The sequence below is a fragment of the Pteronotus mesoamericanus genome, unplaced genomic scaffold (genome assembly GCF_021234165.1).
Source record: "Pteronotus mesoamericanus isolate MK-2021 breed Mesoamerican mustached bat unplaced genomic scaffold, CSHL_Meso_final contig_64, whole genome shotgun sequence".
In the NCBI taxonomy this organism is placed as follows: domain Eukaryota; kingdom Metazoa; phylum Chordata; class Mammalia; order Chiroptera; family Mormoopidae; genus Pteronotus; species Pteronotus mesoamericanus.
Genome location: NW_026555224.1, coordinates 5,588,881 through 5,610,582, shown reverse-complemented (window position 1 = coordinate 5,610,582; position 21,702 = coordinate 5,588,881). Strand labels below are relative to the sequence as shown.

Genomic DNA, 21,702 nt, shown 5'->3' with positions numbered 1-21,702 from the left:
GGGAACTTACAGATACTTTGACCAAAACACTTCCTGAAGGAAAGGAAGTGCCTTACCTGTCAATGAATTTGCTGAACCCAAATTCCAGCATATTTGCCAGACAAGTTGTCTCTGTGGGCTTTATTTCACAGCCGACAAGCTCACTAATCTGCAAAAAAAAGATGAAAGAGTTTATGGTTCAACGTAGTGATGCCTAATGGGCTTCCAGTGATGATGGATGTGCTCAATGTCCACACTGCCTCTTAAAGTAGCCACCAGTCACATTCATCTACCGAGCCCTGGAGGTGTGGCTGGTGTTGCTAAGAGACTGATTCTTCCATTTTATTTAACTAATCTTATGTTTCAATAGCTGCATGTAGCTAGTGGCTACCTTATTAGATGGTGCAGGTCTAAAGATTCAAGGGCAGCCCAGGGACCACACTGCATTATATTTGCACTACTGGGGGCTGGTCCTTCACCAACACTTGGCACAGTGCAGACCTGTCAGTATCTTGGGGTTGGGACTGTATCTTGTTTGTTTTTGTGCTTCCAGGGCTTAGAGCAAAGCCTGGTCCATGACAGAAACTGCAGTGTTTGCTGAATAAAAGGAGGGAGTCCTGAATACATGTGACAGGTGGACCGTGAATTCTGTGGTCTGAGGACATTGGAAGGAGGAAGGGTTCCTCTACATTATCTTCCTTTCCACCCTGGTGTGCTAACTGGCTGGCAATGTTAGCACTTGTACCTTTTCTTTGGTATAAATATTATACTAAGCTTATCTTTTAAGTGAAAATATCCACAATAAAGGTCTTCAATTAGGTCTCTGACAGCTTTTGAACACTTTTCTCAGGGAGTGGGAGATCTGGGCAATCTGAAAATTATGTGTGCTGAAGAGGAGCACAAGGATTAAAGGGAAATGAGATGCTGTGGAAAATGTCACCTACTGCCCTGTTTTGTCTCTGTTCAGCCCCAGTAGGACTAAAGAATGTCAGAGAAGAAAGGAATAGGAGAGTTGTATCATTTCTGTCTTATTTAGCCTTGTGTTCTTGGGGTCGGGCGCTTAGTAGGCATTGGTAAATATTGATTAGTGAAAGCATTGAGTGAACAAGTTAATTTAAATGGATTCCAACTTACATTCTGAGGATACCTGGGAGACCACTAAGGTAATAGAAATAATAAACATAATTAACATTTATTGAGAGTTTACTCTGTGTAGGCACTGTTTTAAGATCTTTATGTACTTATTTCATTCTCCTAACACAATGAGAAAGGTACTATTGTACTGTTATTCCCATTTTACATATAAGGAAACTAAGACAAAGAAATTAAGTATTTCATCCACGACAATGCAGCTAGTTAGTGGGAGAATTTACTCAGGTCTTCTACTACAGCTGTGCAGGTTATACACTGTAGAACTTTACAAAGTACAACCACACTGTAGTGCTCAAAAATGGCATTCCTTAGAGTCATAGAGCTCAGTCTGCACAGCTGTCCCTGCTGGCCCTGGCTCTCATTTATGATAAGTATGGCTTAGAAAAACACTCTGGCTAGTTCTAGCACCAAATGGCATAACTATGTAAAGCATTTGGCATAGTACTTGGCCCATAAGAAAGACTCAGAGATTAGTAGTTTTATTATTTAAAGTGTTTTTGCTAATTATGGAGATTAACAAAGCACCTGATTTTCTATTCTAAGAGTTTAGAACTATGCTGTCAAATATGGACCCACTGGAGTCTCATGGCTAGTGAGAACTTGAAATATGACTAGTCCAAACTGAGGTGTGTTGTAAGTATAAAACAGTACACCACATTTCAAAGACTTGGTATAAAAAAATATAAAATATCTCATTAATATTTTTTATTTTGATTACCTATTGAAATGATATTTTGGATATGTTTGGTTAAATAAATTTATTCATAAAATTCATTTCACCTATTTATACTTTAAAAAATGTGGCAACTAGAAATCTTAAAATTACGCATATGTTCATGTTATATTTCTATTGGACAGCACTGTCCTAGAGCATCAGCTGTGTTACTCATCAGTACAGCTTCTTCTAAGGTCAAGTAATGAATACCTTGGAGGGTCAAATGTTACCTCTTCCGTCTTGTTTTAAACTGTACTAGCAATCCCTGTACTGATAGCACTAAAGTCTGTGCCTCAAACATAGGAACTAGTCTTTCCTGCTTAAGTCTTGTGAAATGGTTAGAAACCTCATAGAGACCCCCATAGGACTCCAGAAAATCCATCTTGCAATCATGGAGCTACAGGTGGTGTAGGCCTTCCCGCTGTCAACACCAGAATCTGTGCAAATCAGTCTCCTGAGTTAGGCATTAGAACAGAAAAAGGCTTCTCCAGACCTGGGGCTGTCATGGGGCATAGCTTATGGTATGACCTATAATGTAGTTAGGAAGGGTCTTGAAGTGGGAGCAGCCCTGGGTGTATCTGGTGGCCTGCGTCCTTCTGAGCTCACCCTCTGGGTTTGCACTTCAGGGGCTCATTATTCTGGACCCTCTTCCCCGGCTGCATTCCACGCTCATCTGTGACTTAGTGCCCCATACCTTCTACCCCATCTCATCTGCTATTTCTTGCTCCTTTTTTGCCTAAGTTGAGTCGGAGACTTACATGGCAGTTCCCTCCCCCTCACTTACTAGTCAAAGACAGCTTAATCTATCTAGCCTTAGTTTTCTTATCTGTGAAATGGAGGAAATCATAGTCCTTACATCAAAGGGTTGCTCAGAGGATGAAATGAGACAACCCACATAAAGTATGCAACACAGTGCCCAGTACATAGTTGGTATTCAATATGCCTTAGCCATTACTGTTGTGATATTTTAATTCTAAGAAATATTTTTTCCAATCTGTCCATCTAAATGGTCTATAAATGAGAATTATGAATGTCTAAGAATGGTTGGGATTTTAAAAGTGACCATGCATGAGAACAGAGTCATCATAGGCAGAGCAACAGGTGGAGAGGATGGCTTTCCAAGACCCCCTAGAGTTTCACTATTGATAACGGTACTTTCTATAGTGCCATCTCATGAAGACACCTAACACTACTCAACATCCCAACCCTTCAAATGATTAAAGTTCTAGTCAGGCTAGGTCCACAGGGACAAGCACCTTATGAGCACCAAGAGAGGGCAGTTGCCCCACTACTCAAAAGCAGAAGTGTACTCAGATGACCTCTTATCTGCCCTTCTTTACACCCGTGCCTTAGGTAATCTTGAGTTTGAAGGCTTTTTGGAAATTGAAAGCAGCTCCCCTCCACAGAAAACTCATCAATCTGTCCTGTACTGAGATCTCTGTTTTCCCAGGGAGATCAAAATGCTCCTAGAAACTGTGCTCAGTTTCCATTCTATGGAAGATTAAGGGTGTGGCCTCAGATTGGGACCTTCTAGAGACAATGTTCTCAGCCTTGAGCATGGTTCCGAGAGAGGGAATTCCAGGCCAACTCAGAGAGGAATCTGCCTATGAAGCTCATCTCCACCTCCACACAGAGCAATTCCCTGGTTGAGGCTGTTTCAAGGCCATTGCTAGATCTTGAATGTGATAATTCTTACAGAAACAGTAAATTTTTCTTTTCTCTGGTTAGTGGTCACACCACACTTATCACCCTCACACTTGGTTGCTTATAAAAATTCCACCTATTTTTAGGAAGGATATTTATTATTCTCATTTATAGACTCAATTTATAGTGTTGAAAGAAGAGTGCAAAATTATTTCTGAACATCGCCTGTTGAATGATGAAATTCCACAGCACAATCAGCCCAAGCAGAGGGCATGAAGCATTGTTTGGAGCTCTCAGGAAAAGAGGTGACTTTCTCTTCTGTGTAGCCTAGGTCAAGGAACAAAACAAGGCCCATCCCACTGTGATTCAACACCCTTATCATCCTTTAGAACCTTGGATAGACATTTGCTAAGGAGAGCACATGCGGAGAGCCTTGGTGGCCAGTGGCTGGAATAGTGCTCTACCACTGGCAATGGCATCTCCAAAAAAACAAAACAAAACAAAACAAAAAAAACTGGGGGGGACAATCTGCTCATGTGGAAAGGCAAGCAGTTCTTCCCTTATCCTGTATTTTCCCTTAATAATCATTCCTGCCTCCCAAGGGGCCACTAAGACCAGGTATGGACTGGGCTGGCTGGGGTTGGGCAGGGACAGGGACCTGTTGCCAGTGCTGGTCTTTCATTCCTGGGTTGCAGGAAATGTTGAGGATAGGGATGTGCTGCTTGAACTTATCAATCTTGATTTTCACATTCTCTGCCAAGCGCCTGGGTGCGGGCACATCAGCGAAGGTCTTAGTCAATTTATATATTGTCCTCCACATATTCCCTATTTCCTCTGCAATTTCTTCAGCATTCAGTAAAAAGAGTGGCCCTGAAATAAAAAAAGATGGATTGGAAGAGGGGTCAGACCACCAAGTAAATGTCAGTCATATGTATCTTTAATTCCCTGAACTTAGAATTGGGCCTATAATATGGATAGTGGAACAAGCACAGACTTTGGAGTTGGGGCTGTATCTGAAAGTTCTGCTTAGCCAATAAACCCATGAGCATGTTTACTGTACTGTTTGGAGCCTCAACAGTATCACCTGTGATACAAGGGCAATAATGAATACCTTGGAAGGTGACAGTAAAGTGAAGTGAGGTAAATATAGTAACATAACATCTGGCATATGATATAATGCAGATAGTGAATGAATTGGTTATAGATGTTATTATAGAAGTACTAAAAGGTGTTCCACAAATACTGTGAGATATTAGCAACTGGAAACTGGGTAAATAGAGATATGGAAGTTCTCTGTATAGTTCCAGTAACTCGATTGTAAGCTTGAAATTATTTTAAAATGGATTATTTTAAAAGAATGATACCTCATTTTTTTTTTTACCAAAAGTATTCCCAAAGATTAATTTCCTTCTACTTGTCTTTTATAAGGACCCCTCAGTAGGGTTTCTCATTCACTAAAAATCTTCTATGTTGCTGCTTCCTTCCCCTTTGATATTTCAAGTTAGTGTAAATTCTTGCATCACGATGTTGCAAATGTACTCAAAAACTTTTCTTTCAGGGTTGCTGAAACTAAATATAGCTTCATGAATGTAGCTTCATTAATACAAATGTGCTTCATCAACCCAACATTTTGTTAAGTAATCAAAAATTCTAAATTTTTTAAAAGAAGAAAAGAGTGTGCATGACTTCCATGTAATATATTTTAAAAAATACCATATCTAAATGAGGTTTATCATGGTCATGCAAGGCTGGTTTAGTATTTGAAAAGCAAATGTAATATACCACATTAACAATATGAACAAGAAAAATTACATGATAACATTAATTGATACCGAAAAAGCATCTGACAAAATTCAACATCATTCATGATGAAAACCTCTAAACAAGCCCTGGCTGATGTAGCTCAGTGGATTGAGTGCCAACCTGCGAACCCAAGGGTCGCTGGTTCACTTCCCAGTCAGAGCACATGCCTGGGTTGTGGGCCGGGTCCCCATTAGGGGGCACACGAGAGGCAACCACACATTGATGTTTCTCTCCCTCTCTTTCTCCCTCCCTTCTTCTCTGTCTAAAAATAAATAAATAAAATCTTAAAAAATCCCAAACTTCTAAACAGACTAGTAATAGAAGGGAACTCTCTCAATATGATAAAGGCATCTATGAAAAACTGCACTAGTACTATACTTTTGTATACATTAAATATGTACAGCTTTTTACGTTAACCATACTACAATAAAGTGCTTTTAACAAAACAAAACAACACATTTTACTCAATGGTAAAAGATGGAATAGTTTTTTCCCTCAGATCAGGAACAAGGCAAGGATTTACACTCTTATAGCTCAATAACAGAAAGACAGCTGGTAAAATCCCAAAAATATTTAGAAATTAAACAACATACTTCTAAATAGCATGGGTTAAAGAAGAAATCTCAAGAGAAATAAAAAATACTTTGAGCTAAATAAAAATAAAAATGTAATTTATCAAAATTTGTAGGATGCAGCAAAAGAAGTACTTAGAGGGAAATTTTATAGCATTGAATATACATATATTCTAAAATCAATAATCTGTGCTCCCACTTTAAGAAATTAGAAAAATAAGAGAAAATTAAATCAAAAGGAAGCATAAAAGAAGAAATAATAAAACCAAAAGCTTTTCTTTGAAAAGATCAGTAAAATAAATAAACCTCTAGCCAGGCTAAACAGGAACAAAAGATACAAATTATTAATATCAGGAATGAAAAGGGGGACATCAATGCACACCTCATGAATATTAAAAGGATAATAAAGAAATACCGTGAAAACCTTCAAGACCACAAATTTGATAACCTAGATGCAATGTACCGATTCCTTGAAAAAGACAATCTATTCAGACTCACACAAGATGAAATAAACAATCTAAATAGGCCTATATCTACTTAAGAAATTAAACAGTAATTAATAACTTCCCAAAACAGAAAGCACCAGGCACAGGTGGGTTCACTGATGAATTCCACCAAACATTTACCAATTTTCTACAATCTCTTCCAGAAAATACAAGTACAGAAAATATACTCCCTAACTCGTTCCACGAGACCAGCATTATTCTTTTTTTTTAAATTTTATTTTAATTTATTTTTTCAAATACATCTGTCTCTGCCTACGCCCCACCACTTTCCCTTGCCCCCTCCTTCCTTCCCTCCCTCAGCTCTTCCCCTTTGGTTTTGTCCATGAGTCCTTCTATATGTTCCTTGCCTTTCCCCTTCCCTTCCCTTTCCCTGCCCATCCCCTCCTTCCGTCTTGTCTCTGTTGATTTCTTTTCCTTTCAGTGTTGCTGGTCTTATTTTCCTTGCATCTTTGTATTGCTGGTTAGGTTCCCCTTATAGGTGAGATCATATGGTATTTGTCTTTTGCCCCCTGGCTTATTTCACTTAGCATAATGCTCTCCAGTTCCATCCATGCTGCTGCAAACTGTAGTAGTGCTTTTTTTCTTTCTGCTGCGTAGTATTCCATTGTGTATATGTACCATAATTTTTTGATCCAATCATCTACTGACGGGCATTTAGGTTGCTTCCAACACTTGGCTATTGTCAATTGTGCTGCTATGAACATTGGGGTGCATAGTTTCTTTTGTATTGGCGTTTTCGTGTTCTTAGGGTATAGTCCCAGCAGGGGAATCACAGGATCAAAAGGCAGTTCCATTTTCAGCTTTTTGAGGAAATTCCACACTGCTTTCCACAGTGGATGCACCAGTCTGCATTCCCACCAACAGTGGACTAGGGTTCCCTTTTCTCCACAGCCTTGCCAGCACCTCTTGTTTGTTGATCTGTTTATGATGGCCATTCTGACCGGTGTGAGGTGGTACCTCATGGTGGTTTTGATCTGCATTTCTCTGATGGCTAGTGATGCTGAGCATCCTTTCAAATGCCTCTGGGCCCTCTGTATCTCCTCCTTGGAAAAGTGTCTGCCCAGGTCCTTTGCCCATTTTTTTGATTGGATCGTTTGTCTTCTTGGAGTGGAGTCGAGTGAGTTCTTTATATATCTTGGAGATCAAACCTCTATCTGATGTATCATTAGTGAATACATTTTCCCATACGGTTGCCTCCCTTTTCATTTTGCTGATGTTTTCTTTTGCCGTGCAGAAGCTTTTTATTTTGATGAGGTCCCACTTGTTTATTCTTTCCTTTATGTCCCTTGCTTTAGGAGAAATATCAGTGAAAAAATTGCTGCGTGGGATATCTGAGAGTTTCCTGCCAATGTTCTCCTCTAGGACTTTGATGGTGTTGAGACTTATAATTAAGTCTTTTATCCATCTTGAGTTTATTTTTGTGTATGGTGTCAGGAGATGACCCAATTTCAATTTTTTGCATGTAGCCGTCCAGCTCTCCCAGCACCATTTGTTGAAGAGGCTGTTATTGCTCCATTTTATGCTTCTGCCCCCTTTGTCAAATATTAGATGCCCATAGAGACCTGGACTTATTTCTGGGCTTTCTATTCTGTTCCACTGGAGACCAGCATTATTCTAATACCAAAACCAGACAAAGACATTACAAGAAAATTAAAGACCAATATATCTCATTAATATATATGCAAAATCCTCAACAAAATATTAGCAAATAGAATCCAATAATATATAAAAAGAATTATAGAGCACAGCAATTGGGATTTATTATTCCAGCTATGCAAAGCTGTTTCAACATTTGAAAATCAGTTAATGCAACCCATCACATCCATAGGCTACAGTAGAAAAATCCCATGATCATATGAATAGACTCAGAAAAAGCATTTGGCAAAATCCAACACCTATTCATGATAAGAATTCTTAGCAGAAGAGGAATAGAGGAGAACTTCTTCAACTTGATATAAAGAACATATACAAAAACCCCACAACTTAACATCAAACTATAATCTCTCCTGCCAAAATCAGGAACAAAGCAATGATGTCCCCTTTCAACATCATTCAGTGGAAGTGCTAGCTAATGCAAGAAGAATGGAAAATATAAGGTGTGCAGATTGGAAAGGAAGACATAAAACAATTTGCCTTTAACCTGATCTTCTATATAGAAAATCTAAAAGAATTAAAAAATAAATTGGAACTAATTCACAATTACAGCAAGGTTGCAGAATATGATTAACATATAAAAGTCAATTGTTTTCCTACATATCATTAATGAACAAGTGGAACTTGAAATTAAAAACATACATCCATTTACATTAGCCCTTTAAAAATTGAAATACTTAGGTTTAAATCTAACAAAATATGTGCAACATCTATATAATAAAGCTATCACAATAGAAATCAAAGAAGTAAATATATGAAGAGATACTCCATGTTCATGGATAGAAACACTCAACAATGTCAAAGATGCCAGTTCTTCCCAACGTGAGTATAAGTTCAACACAATCTCAATAGAAATCCTAGTGAGTTATTTTTTTGGATCTTTACAAATTGGTTCTAAAGCTTTTATGGATACATGAAAGACCCTTAATAGCCAATATAATATTAAAGGAGAAGATAAAGTTGGGAGACTGACATTTTTCAGTAATTTCAAGACTTATTATACAATAATGTGTGGTATTGATAAAAGAATAGACAAATAGGTAAATGGAACAGAATAGAGAGCCCAGAAATAGACCCACATATAGTCTACTGATATTTCAGAAAGGAGAAAAGTTGATATAATGGAGAAATAATAATTTTTCAACAAATGACTTTAGAACATATGGATATCCACATGCAGAAAAATGAATCTAGATGCAGATCTCATACTCTTCACAAAAATTAACTCAAAATGGATCATAGACTTCAATGTAAAATTTAAAACTGTAAAAATCCTAGGAGATAGTATAGGAGAAAAATCTAGATGACCTTGGGTTTAGTGATAATCTGTTAGATATAACACTAACGTCATGGTATATGAAAGAAGTGACAAGGTAGATTTCATTAAACTTAAAAACTTCTATTCTGTGAAAGACACTGTCAAAAGAGCAAGAAGATAAGCCAAAGACTAGAATAATGCTATTTAATAATGGCAATATCCACTAAATTGCCTGAGCTAACAGTCTAGAAGTCATCCTGGTCCATTACTCTCTGTCCCTGCCACCTTGCCCCGTATCAGATCAATCATTAAGTTCTATTGACTTGACCTTCCCAATATCTCTCTAGCCTTCAGGATCTAGAGTAAAAGGAGTAGTTTATAGATGCCAATGGCACTTTTGCCTTTTCTGAAACAGCACTCTAATGGAACTGCTATCATATTCTCCCACCATCTGCTTCTCTGAGTCACTACCCAAGCCATGTCTTTGGGTGACTACCTATTTTGTTTTACCCTGGCAATAGGTCTGGCTTTTTGATCCCCACCTTCCATGATTGTCATATCAAAAAAATTTGATTGTGGTTGCCTTAATCCAGAGTGCAAGAATATGATATAAAGTCCAGCCAGAATCTGAAGTTCAAACTTTATTTCAGAATTTGTTGGGGTAGACCCCTAACCCCATCCCCATCTTGCCCCAGCATAGTGAGACCATGGCATACCATTCATCCACTCCTCTGACTTGATGCTAAACTCACAGGTCGTCACCCACAGCTGCTCATAAGGCACTTTGTTGGTCATCACAGTTTTCAGAAGAGGAAAGGTACTCTTCTCCTTTTCCAACAGATCCTCCTCTTTATTGATCAACTGCAGACAAAACGGGATGCTGTCTATTAGGTGGATGGTTCTCCTGACCCCTAGAAGCCGCCAAGGCAATTTCCTCAAAGTTTTAAAAACCAAGTTGAGGAAGATGCTTGTTAGCAAGAGAGGAAAATAAGGTGTAGACTCATTTAAGAAGGCCTCTTTGCACCTCTGAATGCCATGGTAGCTGAGATCTAGTTAGGTGAAACTCTAGGATAATTTGCTACTTGCTCCACCAACTTTGTTCCCACTATAACATATCCATAGCCCCATTTGCACAATTTTCATGTGTGCACTTGTTGTTTACATGATGTTGCCTTCTTGTGTTGACTTGCCTTAAAGGTAAGAACTTTAATGGTTAAAGAACTTACTAGTTGACCTTCAGGGCAAGTTATTTAGCTTCTCCAACTCTTAGTTCCCTCATTTTAAATAGGGATAAATGGAGATAATAACAGTACTTATCCCCAAGGTTTGTTATGGTGTTAAGTGATAGAGCACATATGAAGTCATTTGTACCTTGCTGGGCACATAATGAATTCTTAATGCATGTAAGCAATTATTCTATATTACTCTATTATAATTTATTCTCTGTGTCCAAACTCAATGACTAATGAAAAAGCTAGTATATGTAGGAGTGTAGAAAAAGGTAGCTGGAAGTACCGATGAAAGAACTGGTCAATCAATTGATACTATCCAGCTGACAGGTGATGTTAGGAGAACACAAAACCAAGAACCAGAGCCAACAGAACAGTACAGAGTCATAAGTCCCCATCCAGAAACCCCGAACCTCAAATTCCACCAGTGCCTGATCTAGGTTCCTGGAAAGCTCGTTAAGCTTTTCAACATTGTTCTTCATTTCTTCTGTAGTCATCACTTCACGTTTTCTAAAGCCTTCTAGCTCCTTGTTGTAGCCCTCAAGTTTCAACTCAAATTCTGAGCACCTGAAAGTAAAGACAGACCACTTACATTTGGACTTTGCATTTTGTGAACAAAGTCATAGCATTGTTCACCCATAATCTGAACTCCTGATATATACGCCATATTTTGCTATGTATAATGTGCACCCACATTTTCGGCTCAAACTTTCAAGGAAAAAAAATCTTTTATTTAAATTTTTAATTCAATTTTTTATTCATTTATATTTAGATACTTGTTTTTTTGTATTATAAAGGAATTTTAGCATTTATTTTTGAACATATTATGGTACAATAAATTTTATATAACAAATACAAAACCCAAGAACATATACAGGGTGTTTCAGGTACTACCCATGTATAATGCACATCCTTAAATTTCCCCTCAAAAATTTGGTAAAAAATGTGTGCATTATACATGGCAAAATAGGATATATATTTATCTTACTACTTATAATCCCCCCTCCAAGAGATAGCTGCTGTAAACTATGTATGAATGGTGGTTAAATACTTTTAGATGTTTTCCTGTATGGGTAAATACATATGTGTGTATGTGTGTATGTGTAAACATTGTAATAGTCAATGAAAGGAGACTTTAATTCCATGTATTAATAAGGAGCAACTTTGTCAGGCTAGTAAATGATGCAGTGGATACTTTAGGTTAAAAAATAGAAGCCATTTAAGAGTTGGCTCATGCCAAGAATACAAAAATACAGACATAGTTCTGGTTTTATGTAGTATCAGTGTAAAGTGAGAAAATAAAGAGATGTAGTAGATGGTTTTGAAAGGAAAACAACAGGAGTCTGAATAGACTAGTAATAGAAAAATATATATTATATATATTACATATATAATATATTGAGTATATATACATTATTCATTCATCTATTACATGTTATTGAGTACATAATACATCCTAAGAACTGTTCTAGGAATCAGGGATATATTTGTGAAGTACACTATTAAGCTTCCTACCTTCATGAGGCTTGTATTTTAGTTGGGGAAGAGCTGGACAATAAACATACATGGATGGATAGATGGATGAATGAATGGATAAATCTACACACAAGGATAAAATATTTCTGATAGTGATAAATGCTCTGAATAAAATAGAAGAGGGCAGAGTGAGAGTGACTAGTGGATGGAAGTGAAGCTGCTTTAGCTAGAGTTACCAGAGAAGACCTGTCCAGAGATTTATCTACTTTATCCATATCATCAACAAAGCAGGTCTTAAATTTACTTCTCTCTTTTTCTAATAGGGTAGAGTAATACAGAGTCAAGTGGACAGGTTCTAGAGCTAGGCAGGCTAGATTCAAATCCCTACTTTGCTGCTTAGTAGCTATGTGACCTTGGTTAAGTCACTTCACTTCTGTGTGCCTCGGATATATAAAATGAGGATGGAAATGTATTTATTTACTATTTAACAAACTAACATATACAAAATGCTCAGAATTGAGCCTGGTCTATAATAATCACTATACAAGTGTTTGCTCTCATTCATTAAATTGTAAGCTCTATCAATGCAGATATTATCTCCCTAATTCCTTTCTGTATCTCCAGCATTCAGAAGAATATCTGGCATAAAACAATCAATACTCATGAAACGAATAAGGGACTGACCATTGAGAACAGCTATAGTGACACACTATAAATTTGGCTATTAATACTTAATTCTGTTATGGAAGTTTTAATGTTCTTTTGTCCTTAAATCTAATCTTTGTCCTATTAAGTTAATTTTCAAGTGATTTGATTTGGGTTTTATTTCTAATTGCACTGTGTGATAAGCAGCCTCTGATAGGGCCCCCATAGATTTCCCACGACCTCCTGGTATTATAACCCTGTGCAGTTGTCTCCTTTTGGGTTTGTCTCCTCTTGAGTTTGAGCTAGAGACCAAGTAACTCACTTCTAACAAATGATAAGATGCCACTTTTAAGATTAGGTTACAAAAAGACTGGCATCTCTCTCCCTCCCTTCCACCTTCCCTCCCTCCATCTCTCCTTTCCTCTCTCTTCTTATGATAAGCCAGCTGCTATGTAACCTACTCTACATAGAGGCCCATGTAGCAAGGAACAGAGGGAAGTTTCTGGCCAATAGGCTGTGAGGAATGGAATTCTACTAACAATCATATGAGTGAGCCTGGAAATGGGCCTTCACCCAGCTGGGACCTCAGATGAGAATGCAGCCTTAGCTGACATTCTGAGTGCAACCTCATTAGAGACAAACCGGAAACACACAGCTAAGCTGCCTCTGGGTGTCTGACCCACAGAAACTGTGAGATAATAAATGGTTATTGTTTTAAGTTGCTAGTTTGGGGGATAATTTACCATGTGGCAATAGATAATGAATACACACTATTATAACAGAATGTGGCCTATATAATTTGTTTCTTCAAAAAAATTTTTGAAGTCCTAAAATATAGTTAATTTTTAAAAATATTTTATAGACATTTAAGAAGAGAAGTCTCTCTCTATTTTTTTTTTTTTCATTGCAGGGTAGAAAGTTTGATATGTAATTGTTTACTTTTGTTATGTCCTTATTCAGGTTTCACTCTATTCTTATTTATTTATTTATTTATTTATTTATGGTATTTGACATATAAGGGTTGATACAGCTTTAACTTTGTTTTACCCACCTAAGTAACCATCCTGAAACACTAATGATTTTGCCTTGATATTAACATAGTTGGTTTCCCTTGTTTTTTCTTTGCATTTGCATGCCATACTGTTGCCCATAGTGAAATTTAAGTTTTCTCTGCTACCCATCAGAGTAGATCAGACACAAAGATTAGATCAGTAGCCAGATTAAATGACACCACAGAGGTGCAATCAGCAAAGTCTAGATTTGGGGACAAATGACCAGTTTCTTTAATAAATAAATTGCAAGGAAAACAACAAAGATAAAGAAGACTCACAGCGAAAAAGAAATTTAAGAGACAACTGTAATAATGTAGACATTTTTGGGTTCTGAGTCAAGTAAGAAAATCATAAAAAGAAAAACGTTAATTAGCTCATTTTGGCTCCCAGGTTACTTTCTATTGTACTTTAAAAGGAATTAAAAGTCATCACTGTGATCTCAAAGAGCTGCTTCTTTAACTCCCCAACCTCATTCTGTTAGCACTCTCCTCCTTAGGCCAATGTCTTCCCATGCCGAGCCCTTTCCATGATGAGCTTAATTTCTGGAGAAATCCCCTGATACTTGCTCCTCCCCACATCTTCACTTAACAGGCTTCTTCTCATGCTTCAAGTCACCTCTTACATAAGCCCCTCCCTTACCTCCTACAATTTTCAATCACTGGGTTCTGTTCCCTGTTCATTTCCTCTTTAGAACTTGTATTTATCTACTGTATCCTCCACTTCCCAGGTTGCTTTTGTTCTCTATATCCTCAGAGAAGAGAAATGGAAACAGAAGCACAGGAGGGAAAAGGGAAGTTGGCCCAGACATCCTCTTCCTCTCCTGGCTGTTTTGCCCTGAGGTGTTAAGATTCAGAGCTAGAAAACACAGGTGCTGTGGAGATATCATGCTTCTCAGCTTATTTGTTTTTGTTTTCTAACAAGCTGTGACTTTAGACTCTGATAGGTATTCATTTTAGAGAATATTCTCACTGTGAAAAAGTTTCATTCATTCAGCCAGTCAGTCATCAAAACAGTGATTACCTACTAGATGCAAAACAAGGTGCTTTGTCTAAACCTCAGAATACAATCTGGAGTTCTCCCCCTAAGACACCTTCCCTTCTTCCCCCAAGATGTCAAACAGTTTTCCACTGAACTCTCATGGGAAGAACAGCTCACATCCCAAGATGTCCATCATGAATATTCCAGGACGCTCCCAGGACCATGGAGCCTACCACAGAATGGGACAAATGGGAGAAAAGCTTATTCTCCCACCATCCTCACAATCAGGTGTGTTGCTGTGTGCTTTTTCACATCATTAGAATTCTTTTTGAGTCTCCAAATACAGCACCCACATACAAAGATAAATCTCTGCTTAAAAGCAGTTTTGAATTCTTCCCAGAAAACAATGGTATATAACTCAGTGATCAGCTTAACACGTTATATTATTGGAATTATTATTTTTAATTTCTTATAATTCCTTAGCACATTATAGTTTCCAAAGTACTTTCATATCTATAGCATATACATATATGTATCCCATATAATAATACAGTTATTAGTAAATAGTGGGCATTCGGAAAATTAGGTTGAGTAAATGAGTTGTATTGGAGAAGCCACCTGGAGTTTAAGGGAGGACAATGAAGGGATTTTAAGAAAGTGGACTGGGCAGAATTCTGGCAAGAAATATTTACTACGATGTTCAAAGAAACAAACCTTAATGAAGTGGCTACTTATATAGATGAGATGTGGGTAGGGTTAATGGAGCAAATAGGAGGACTTCCAGTCAAGATGGAGGCATAGATAAACACGCTTTGCCTCCTCACACAACCACAGAAAGAATTACAACTAGATCTGAAGACAAATAACACCTAGAACTGTCCAAATATTAAGCTGTATGAAAGTCTGACAGCCAACGATTTAAAGAAGCCACATTCACCCAGATGGGTAGGAGGGATGGAGATATGGATTTGGGTGGAGAGGCATGGAGATTTGGTGCGGTGCAGGGAAGTGGCAAAGGCAGATAGGTGGTCCCCCATTCATGTGTGGTGATTGCCCTGGTGGTGATACCCAGAGCGGGTGGGTTTGTGGATGTTCTAAGACCATGCAGGCCCTTTAAATGGACTTGCCTGAGTAACTGGCAGTTTCTTCTGCCATCCCAACCCCCCACTGGTTTTTACAAGCAGAAGAAGAGTGGATCACTCGCCCTCAGTGTATTCCTCCTGATTTTATCTACCATATGTGAATGTGGGATCCCCTGTTCTGTTGCCAATGCTGCTTCTCTGTGCCACATCACATCCTCTCCACCATGGCTCCCCATCTCCACCCCTCCTACCCGTCTGGATGAATAAAGTTTCTTTAAATCCTTGGTTGTCCGACTCCCATACAGTTCAATTTTCTAGCAGTTCTGGACGTTTTTTGTTTTGAGATTAGTTGTGATTCTTCTTATTGTTTCTCATGGAGCCAAAACATGTCTACCTACACCTCCGTCTTGACTGGAAGTCACAATAAGCAATTCCTGAGCCTCCTGCCATGCCTTTGTTATTCCTGTCTTGATATCTCACAGATCTGTGATCTCAGAGTAAAGCTGATGAATATGCTATCATTATTGCAAGGCCCTTATTAATGACAATATTTTTGTCTTTTCTCTCTCTGCACTGCCAAATTTCAATTGTTTGAGTCAGGGAGGGATGCTGGCAGGGGTTACTACAGTGAAGGAGGCTTAAAAAGAACATCCCTCGGTGAGAAACAAAAGGAAATTTCTTCTCCACAAACTATCTTCTGCCTTTGCCCATGCATTCCTGGGGTTGGGATGGAGGTCAGTTCCAGATAGAACCAGGAAATTGAAGTGTGTTATGAAGTTGGGTATCATTTCTAAAACAACATCAGATACCTCCTGTACCTTTTAATGAGGTCCATCTCTGCCTGATCCCTCTTGCTAAGGAGCAGACTTCGGCTGTTTTCAAAGACCTCTTCAATCTGGTCTGGCCAGAGGAACAGAGTGCTGTTCAATTTGATGTCCTCTTCTGCAAAACACAGACAGTCTGCTTCCAGGACAAGGCTCAGCATGGGTCAGCATGCAGCCGAACAGAGGTCAAGAGATTTGGGGAGCAGGCAATGAATGCATGGGGCCATTATGGACGAATGACAGCCAACATTTATCCAGCACTTACCAATGCCCCTTCTAGAAGGTAGACAGCATTATCACCCTTGTTTTTACAGATAGGAAATAGTTAAGGAAGTGGTCAAGGTCATACCACTGGAATGTGGAGAGCAGATATCAAACCCAGGTCAAATCAACTTGCCTGCCTATGTTCTCATGTCTATCCTTACTTCTTCCCAGGCAGTAGGGTAGAAACCAGGGTAATGTTCTGGTTCTAATCTTTAAACTATTTTCCCTTATTTGAGTCTCAGTCTCCCTTTTGGTCAAGTGTCAGTAATAACATCAATACCAGATGACCTACCCATCTTAGGGCTCTGGTCAGCTAAAATGTAAAGGGTATAGGCCTCCCACTGTACCCTCGGAATTTAGGAGGCAGAAACCACAGTGAGAGACCCCAGTGTATGCTCATATGGTCAAGGGCACAGCTCAGGAAATGTTTGGGGGTTGGTTAGAGAACTACTTCTCACTCCCAGTCCATCTCTCCCTTCACCACCCTACCCCTCACCCCAAACATTGTGAATACCAAGTAATTCACAGGTATTTCCAGATGAAAACAGCTCTGAAACTTGGCTTGTGAAGAGCATATCGGCTTTTTCTTCAGAACCAGGTCCTTACAAACACTAACTTGGCCTAATAAGCCTTGAAGGGAACCTGGGCACTTCTTTCCTTTTGTGATATGCAGGCGCATGAAGGAAAGTGCCCTCAAAGGTGGGATGTGATTGATTACATATGAACGAAATCTACCCATTTATAAAAAGATTGCATTTGGAAGTAACTTTTCCAGGAACACCAGGAACAAGATGTCAAATCCCCAGATATTGCTTCATTCTAACAATCAGAATCCCTTTGTTTGATTCAGAGCCCTGGGATGAGTGCCTCTGACACATGGGGACACCTGAAAGCAGCTTTCCCAGTCTTGACACTCTGTGGTGGGATTGCTAACTCTTCTTTCCCTGACTCCCTCTTTCCTTAAAAATAGAAATGTACATCCACTTTTGTATGTACATATATGGCACTAGACTTACGGGGCAAGTCTGCATAGTCCATCAGGAACTCTAGTCGTTCCACTGCATCTTTAAGTTTCCTCCTGAGTATGAATACCGTGACATCACTGGATTTCTTTAAGAATTCAATGAGTAATACCAGCTCCTCAGTGTTGGCAGGAATCTCACTGACTTTATCTGCAATGTTGCTGTACTGATTACAAATGCTATGGGATAAAAACCAGCCATCATCATCACCACCTAAAATAGCTTTCTTACATGACTCATTATGCTAAAGAGACATGATTCCTATTTGGAGACTAGAATGATGATTTCCAACTTTTCTCTACCTTCAAACCTTTGATAGATGATATTCACATTCACATTACATTTCAGGAATAATTTCAGCAGTAAAGGAAATAATGTTTGCCATGTATTAAGCCTATTACTAGGTGCCATACCCCACTGAAATAATATATTAGCTCATTTAATCCTCACAACAATTCTAAGATGTGGGGACTATTATTATCAACATTTTGGAAGAAAGTGGAACTGAGTAACTTTATCTAAAGCAATATGGTGTATATGTGTCAAAGCCAGGATCTGAACCTGGTTCAATTGATACCAAAGCTTGTATTCTTCAAAATTATACCCTAAATAGAACCCAGATTTAAACCAAAACAATAACAACAATACTACCACCCCCAGAAACTCCTCAAATTTTATGCTGGAGTAGAACACTAAAGTAATTGTGATCACTGTTTCTCACAGTACACCAGCAAGTTTATCTTCATGTGGTGTAGGTAATTCATAGTGGCATAGAGAAATTTGTGTTCAACTCCTGGGGACCATGAAATCTAACTGTCCATTTGTCCTCAAACACATGATTGTGAAAGAGGGTATTACTATATGGATAATTTGAATATGCTCTAAATTATACAAAAGCTAATGAATCACAGTCTTCAGCATTTTATGTATAACTAGGAACAAATTAGCTCCAATACACCCATATCTAGCACTAAGTGGCCCTTAAGAAATGTTAGCAATAATAACTATCATAATTTTTATTATTAACTAATACATGCTGATAGTCATACATTAGATAAACAACACTCTTCTCAATATTTTCAGTCCTCAATAGTCCTTCATAATGTAAGGATACCTCTCCAAAATGAAAGCTAATTATATAAAACTGAAGAGAAAATGATTACAACACATTTGCACATGATGCTAGGATTTTAGAAATGAATTTTTATACAGTTCAGGAGCTTTCTATAGAGAAAAATTATCTACTGTACTGCATGGGTTCAGAGTGTTCTACACTTCTTGGACTCAGAAGTAGATTATATTTCCCAACCTCCTTCATATTTTTAATTGGGTCTTTTACTAATCAGCTTGTGCAACCATAACAAAATATCACTGGATGCTTAAACAACAGAAATTTATTTTTTCACACTTCTGGAGGCTGGAAGTTCAAAGCCAAGGTGCCAACTGATTTGGTTCCTAATGAGGACTCTCTTCCTGGCTTGCAGACAGCTGCTTTTTCACTGTGTCCTCACATAGTAGAGAAGAGGAGAGTTTTGGTATCTTTGTCTCTTCTTATAAGGGACACAACCCTATGTATGGCCTCATTTAACCTCATCACCTCTTTATAGGCCCTGCCTCCAAGTACAGTCACTTTGGTCATTGGTACTTTGTTATGGATTGAACATTTGTGCCTTCCCCCAAATTTATATGTTGAAAAACAATCCCTAATGTCATATTTGGAGGTGGCCTTTGGGTGGTTATTAGGCAATGAGAGCTATGAGCACATGAATGGGATCAGTGCTCTGATAAAAGAGGCCCCTCACTCATTCTGCCATGTGATGACACAGCAAGAGGAAGGATGCCTATGAACCTGGAAGCAGGCTTTCAACAGACACCAAATCTGTTCTTGGACTTTCCAGCATCCAGAACTGTGAGAAACAAATTTCTCTTGTTTATAAGTCACCCAGTCTATGGTAGTCTGTTATAGCAGCTCAGATGGGCTAAGACACTTCAGCATGTGAATTGTGGGAGGGCACAATTCAGTTGATAGCATGTACAATCATGAGATTGGGTTACAGTCTGTGGGAAGTGAGGTCTGTGTAGTGATGACTATCACTTTCAGGTGCAGCACATAAAGGTATCCTTGCATACTTCATGCTCTTCCCTCCTCCTCACTGTCTAGGATCTCAACACTTAGAATGGCCTTAAAAGCTATATGTTGAAGATGTCAAGTCACCATCTTGCCTGAGTTTCTGAATGCATATAGTAGGTCTTCTCCACCAATGTGGAGCAACAATGAGCAAGAAATAAACTTCTATTTTGTTCAATAATGATATCTTGGGTCTATTTGTTTTGCATCTGGACTAACCTAGCTAACTCAAGTTGATCCTCTCAGTCTGATAGACTCTTTCTTACATAATGAGAATCCATCCTTCTTTCCTTTCCTATGAGAATGCATGAGTAAATATCCTCTAGCTATTAGATATCAGTTCCCTAGGAATACTCAGAAGGCTGATAGCGATCTACTATCTGCTAAACCCTTTAAAAGGTCCTGAATAGGGGATGATGTTTTCAGGAATCTGACCAACACAACACCTTTGCAATATCCAGAGATAATCTGAAGATAGGATATATTGCCTTCTACATATCCTGATTATATCATTTAAAATCTAAAAGGCCAGGCCCTTCTCTGGCCAGGTGGCTCAGGTAGTTGGAGCATTGGCACCACACACCAAAATGTTGCAGGTTTAATTCTTGGTCAGAGCACATACCTAGGTTGCAGGTTTGATCCCTGGTCAGGGTGCATACAGGAAGAAACTGATCAATGTTTTTCTCTTACATCAATGTTTCTCTCTCCCCGTTCCTATGTCTCTCTAAAATCAATTATCTAAAAAGCCAGGGGTCCCAAAAGCACAGGGCTATTATCTGTCTCATTTAGAAGATGACATAAAAAAAGACCAACATATCTTACACAAATTTGGGTTTTTTGCCTGTTGTCATTTTTTTTGGACAAGACTTTTCACCCTGAAGAAAACAAACAGCTGGATCAAAAGAACGATTTCTTCTACCTCTACTCAGGGCTGCACATCTTGTATCCCTACTCAGGGCCCTGCATCTTCTTTTCTTCAACCCTTTATTCCCCTCCACCCTCCACTGCCCCACCCTCCAGCATTCCCCCCTCCCCTTAGTTCATGTCCATGGGTTGTACATATAAGTTCTTTGGCTTCTCCATTTCCTATACTATTCTTAACCTCCCACTGCCTATTTTGTACCTACTATTTATGCTGCTTATTCCATGTACCTTTTCTCCCATTATTTCCCTCCCCCTCCCTTCTGTTTCACTGTTAATACTTTTTGATCTTCTTTTTCTTAGATAAGTCCCTTTAACATGTCATATAATAAGGGCTTGGTGATAATGAACTCCTTTAACTTTACCTTCTCTGGGAAGCACTTTATCTGTCTTTCCATTTTAAATGATAGCTTTGCAAGACAGAGTAATCTTGGATGTAGGTCTTTGCTTTTCACGACTTTGAAACCTTGCCAGCCCCTTCTTGCCTGCAAGGTTTCTTTTGAGAAATCAGCTGATAGTGTTACGGGAACTCCTTTGTAGGTAATTGTCTCCTTTTTTCTTGCTGCTTTGAAGATTCTCTCCTTATCTTTAATCTTGGGTAACTTAATTGTGATGTGCCTTGGTGTGTCCTCCTTTGGGTCCAACTTCTTTAGGACTCTCTGAGCTTCCTGGATCTCCTGGAAGTCTATTTCCTTGGCTATATTGGGGAAGTTCTCCTTTGTTATTTTTTCAAATAAGTTTTCAATTTCTTGCTCTTCCTCTTCTCCTTCTGGCACCCCTATGATTAGGATGTTGGGAC

General features: G+C 38.6%; 1 protein-coding gene across 1 annotated transcript in view; it reads right to left on the bottom strand.

The window, feature by feature from the left end:
• The window catches only part of DNAH3 (dynein axonemal heavy chain 3), a 212,814-nt gene that overhangs the window by 153,390 nt on the left and 37,722 nt on the right, over positions 1-21,702 (bottom strand). The window contains exons 14-19 of the mRNA XM_054580923.1: positions 17,849-18,033; positions 16,563-16,686; positions 10,925-11,078; positions 9,999-10,143; positions 4,149-4,360; positions 57-148 (exon numbers count right to left, since the gene is read on the bottom strand). Coding sequence (XP_054436898.1) covers positions 57-148; positions 4,149-4,360; positions 9,999-10,143; positions 10,925-11,078; positions 16,563-16,686; positions 17,849-18,033 — 912 coding nt within the window. The remainder of the gene's footprint in view (positions 1-56; positions 149-4,148; positions 4,361-9,998; positions 10,144-10,924; positions 11,079-16,562; positions 16,687-17,848; positions 18,034-21,702) is intronic.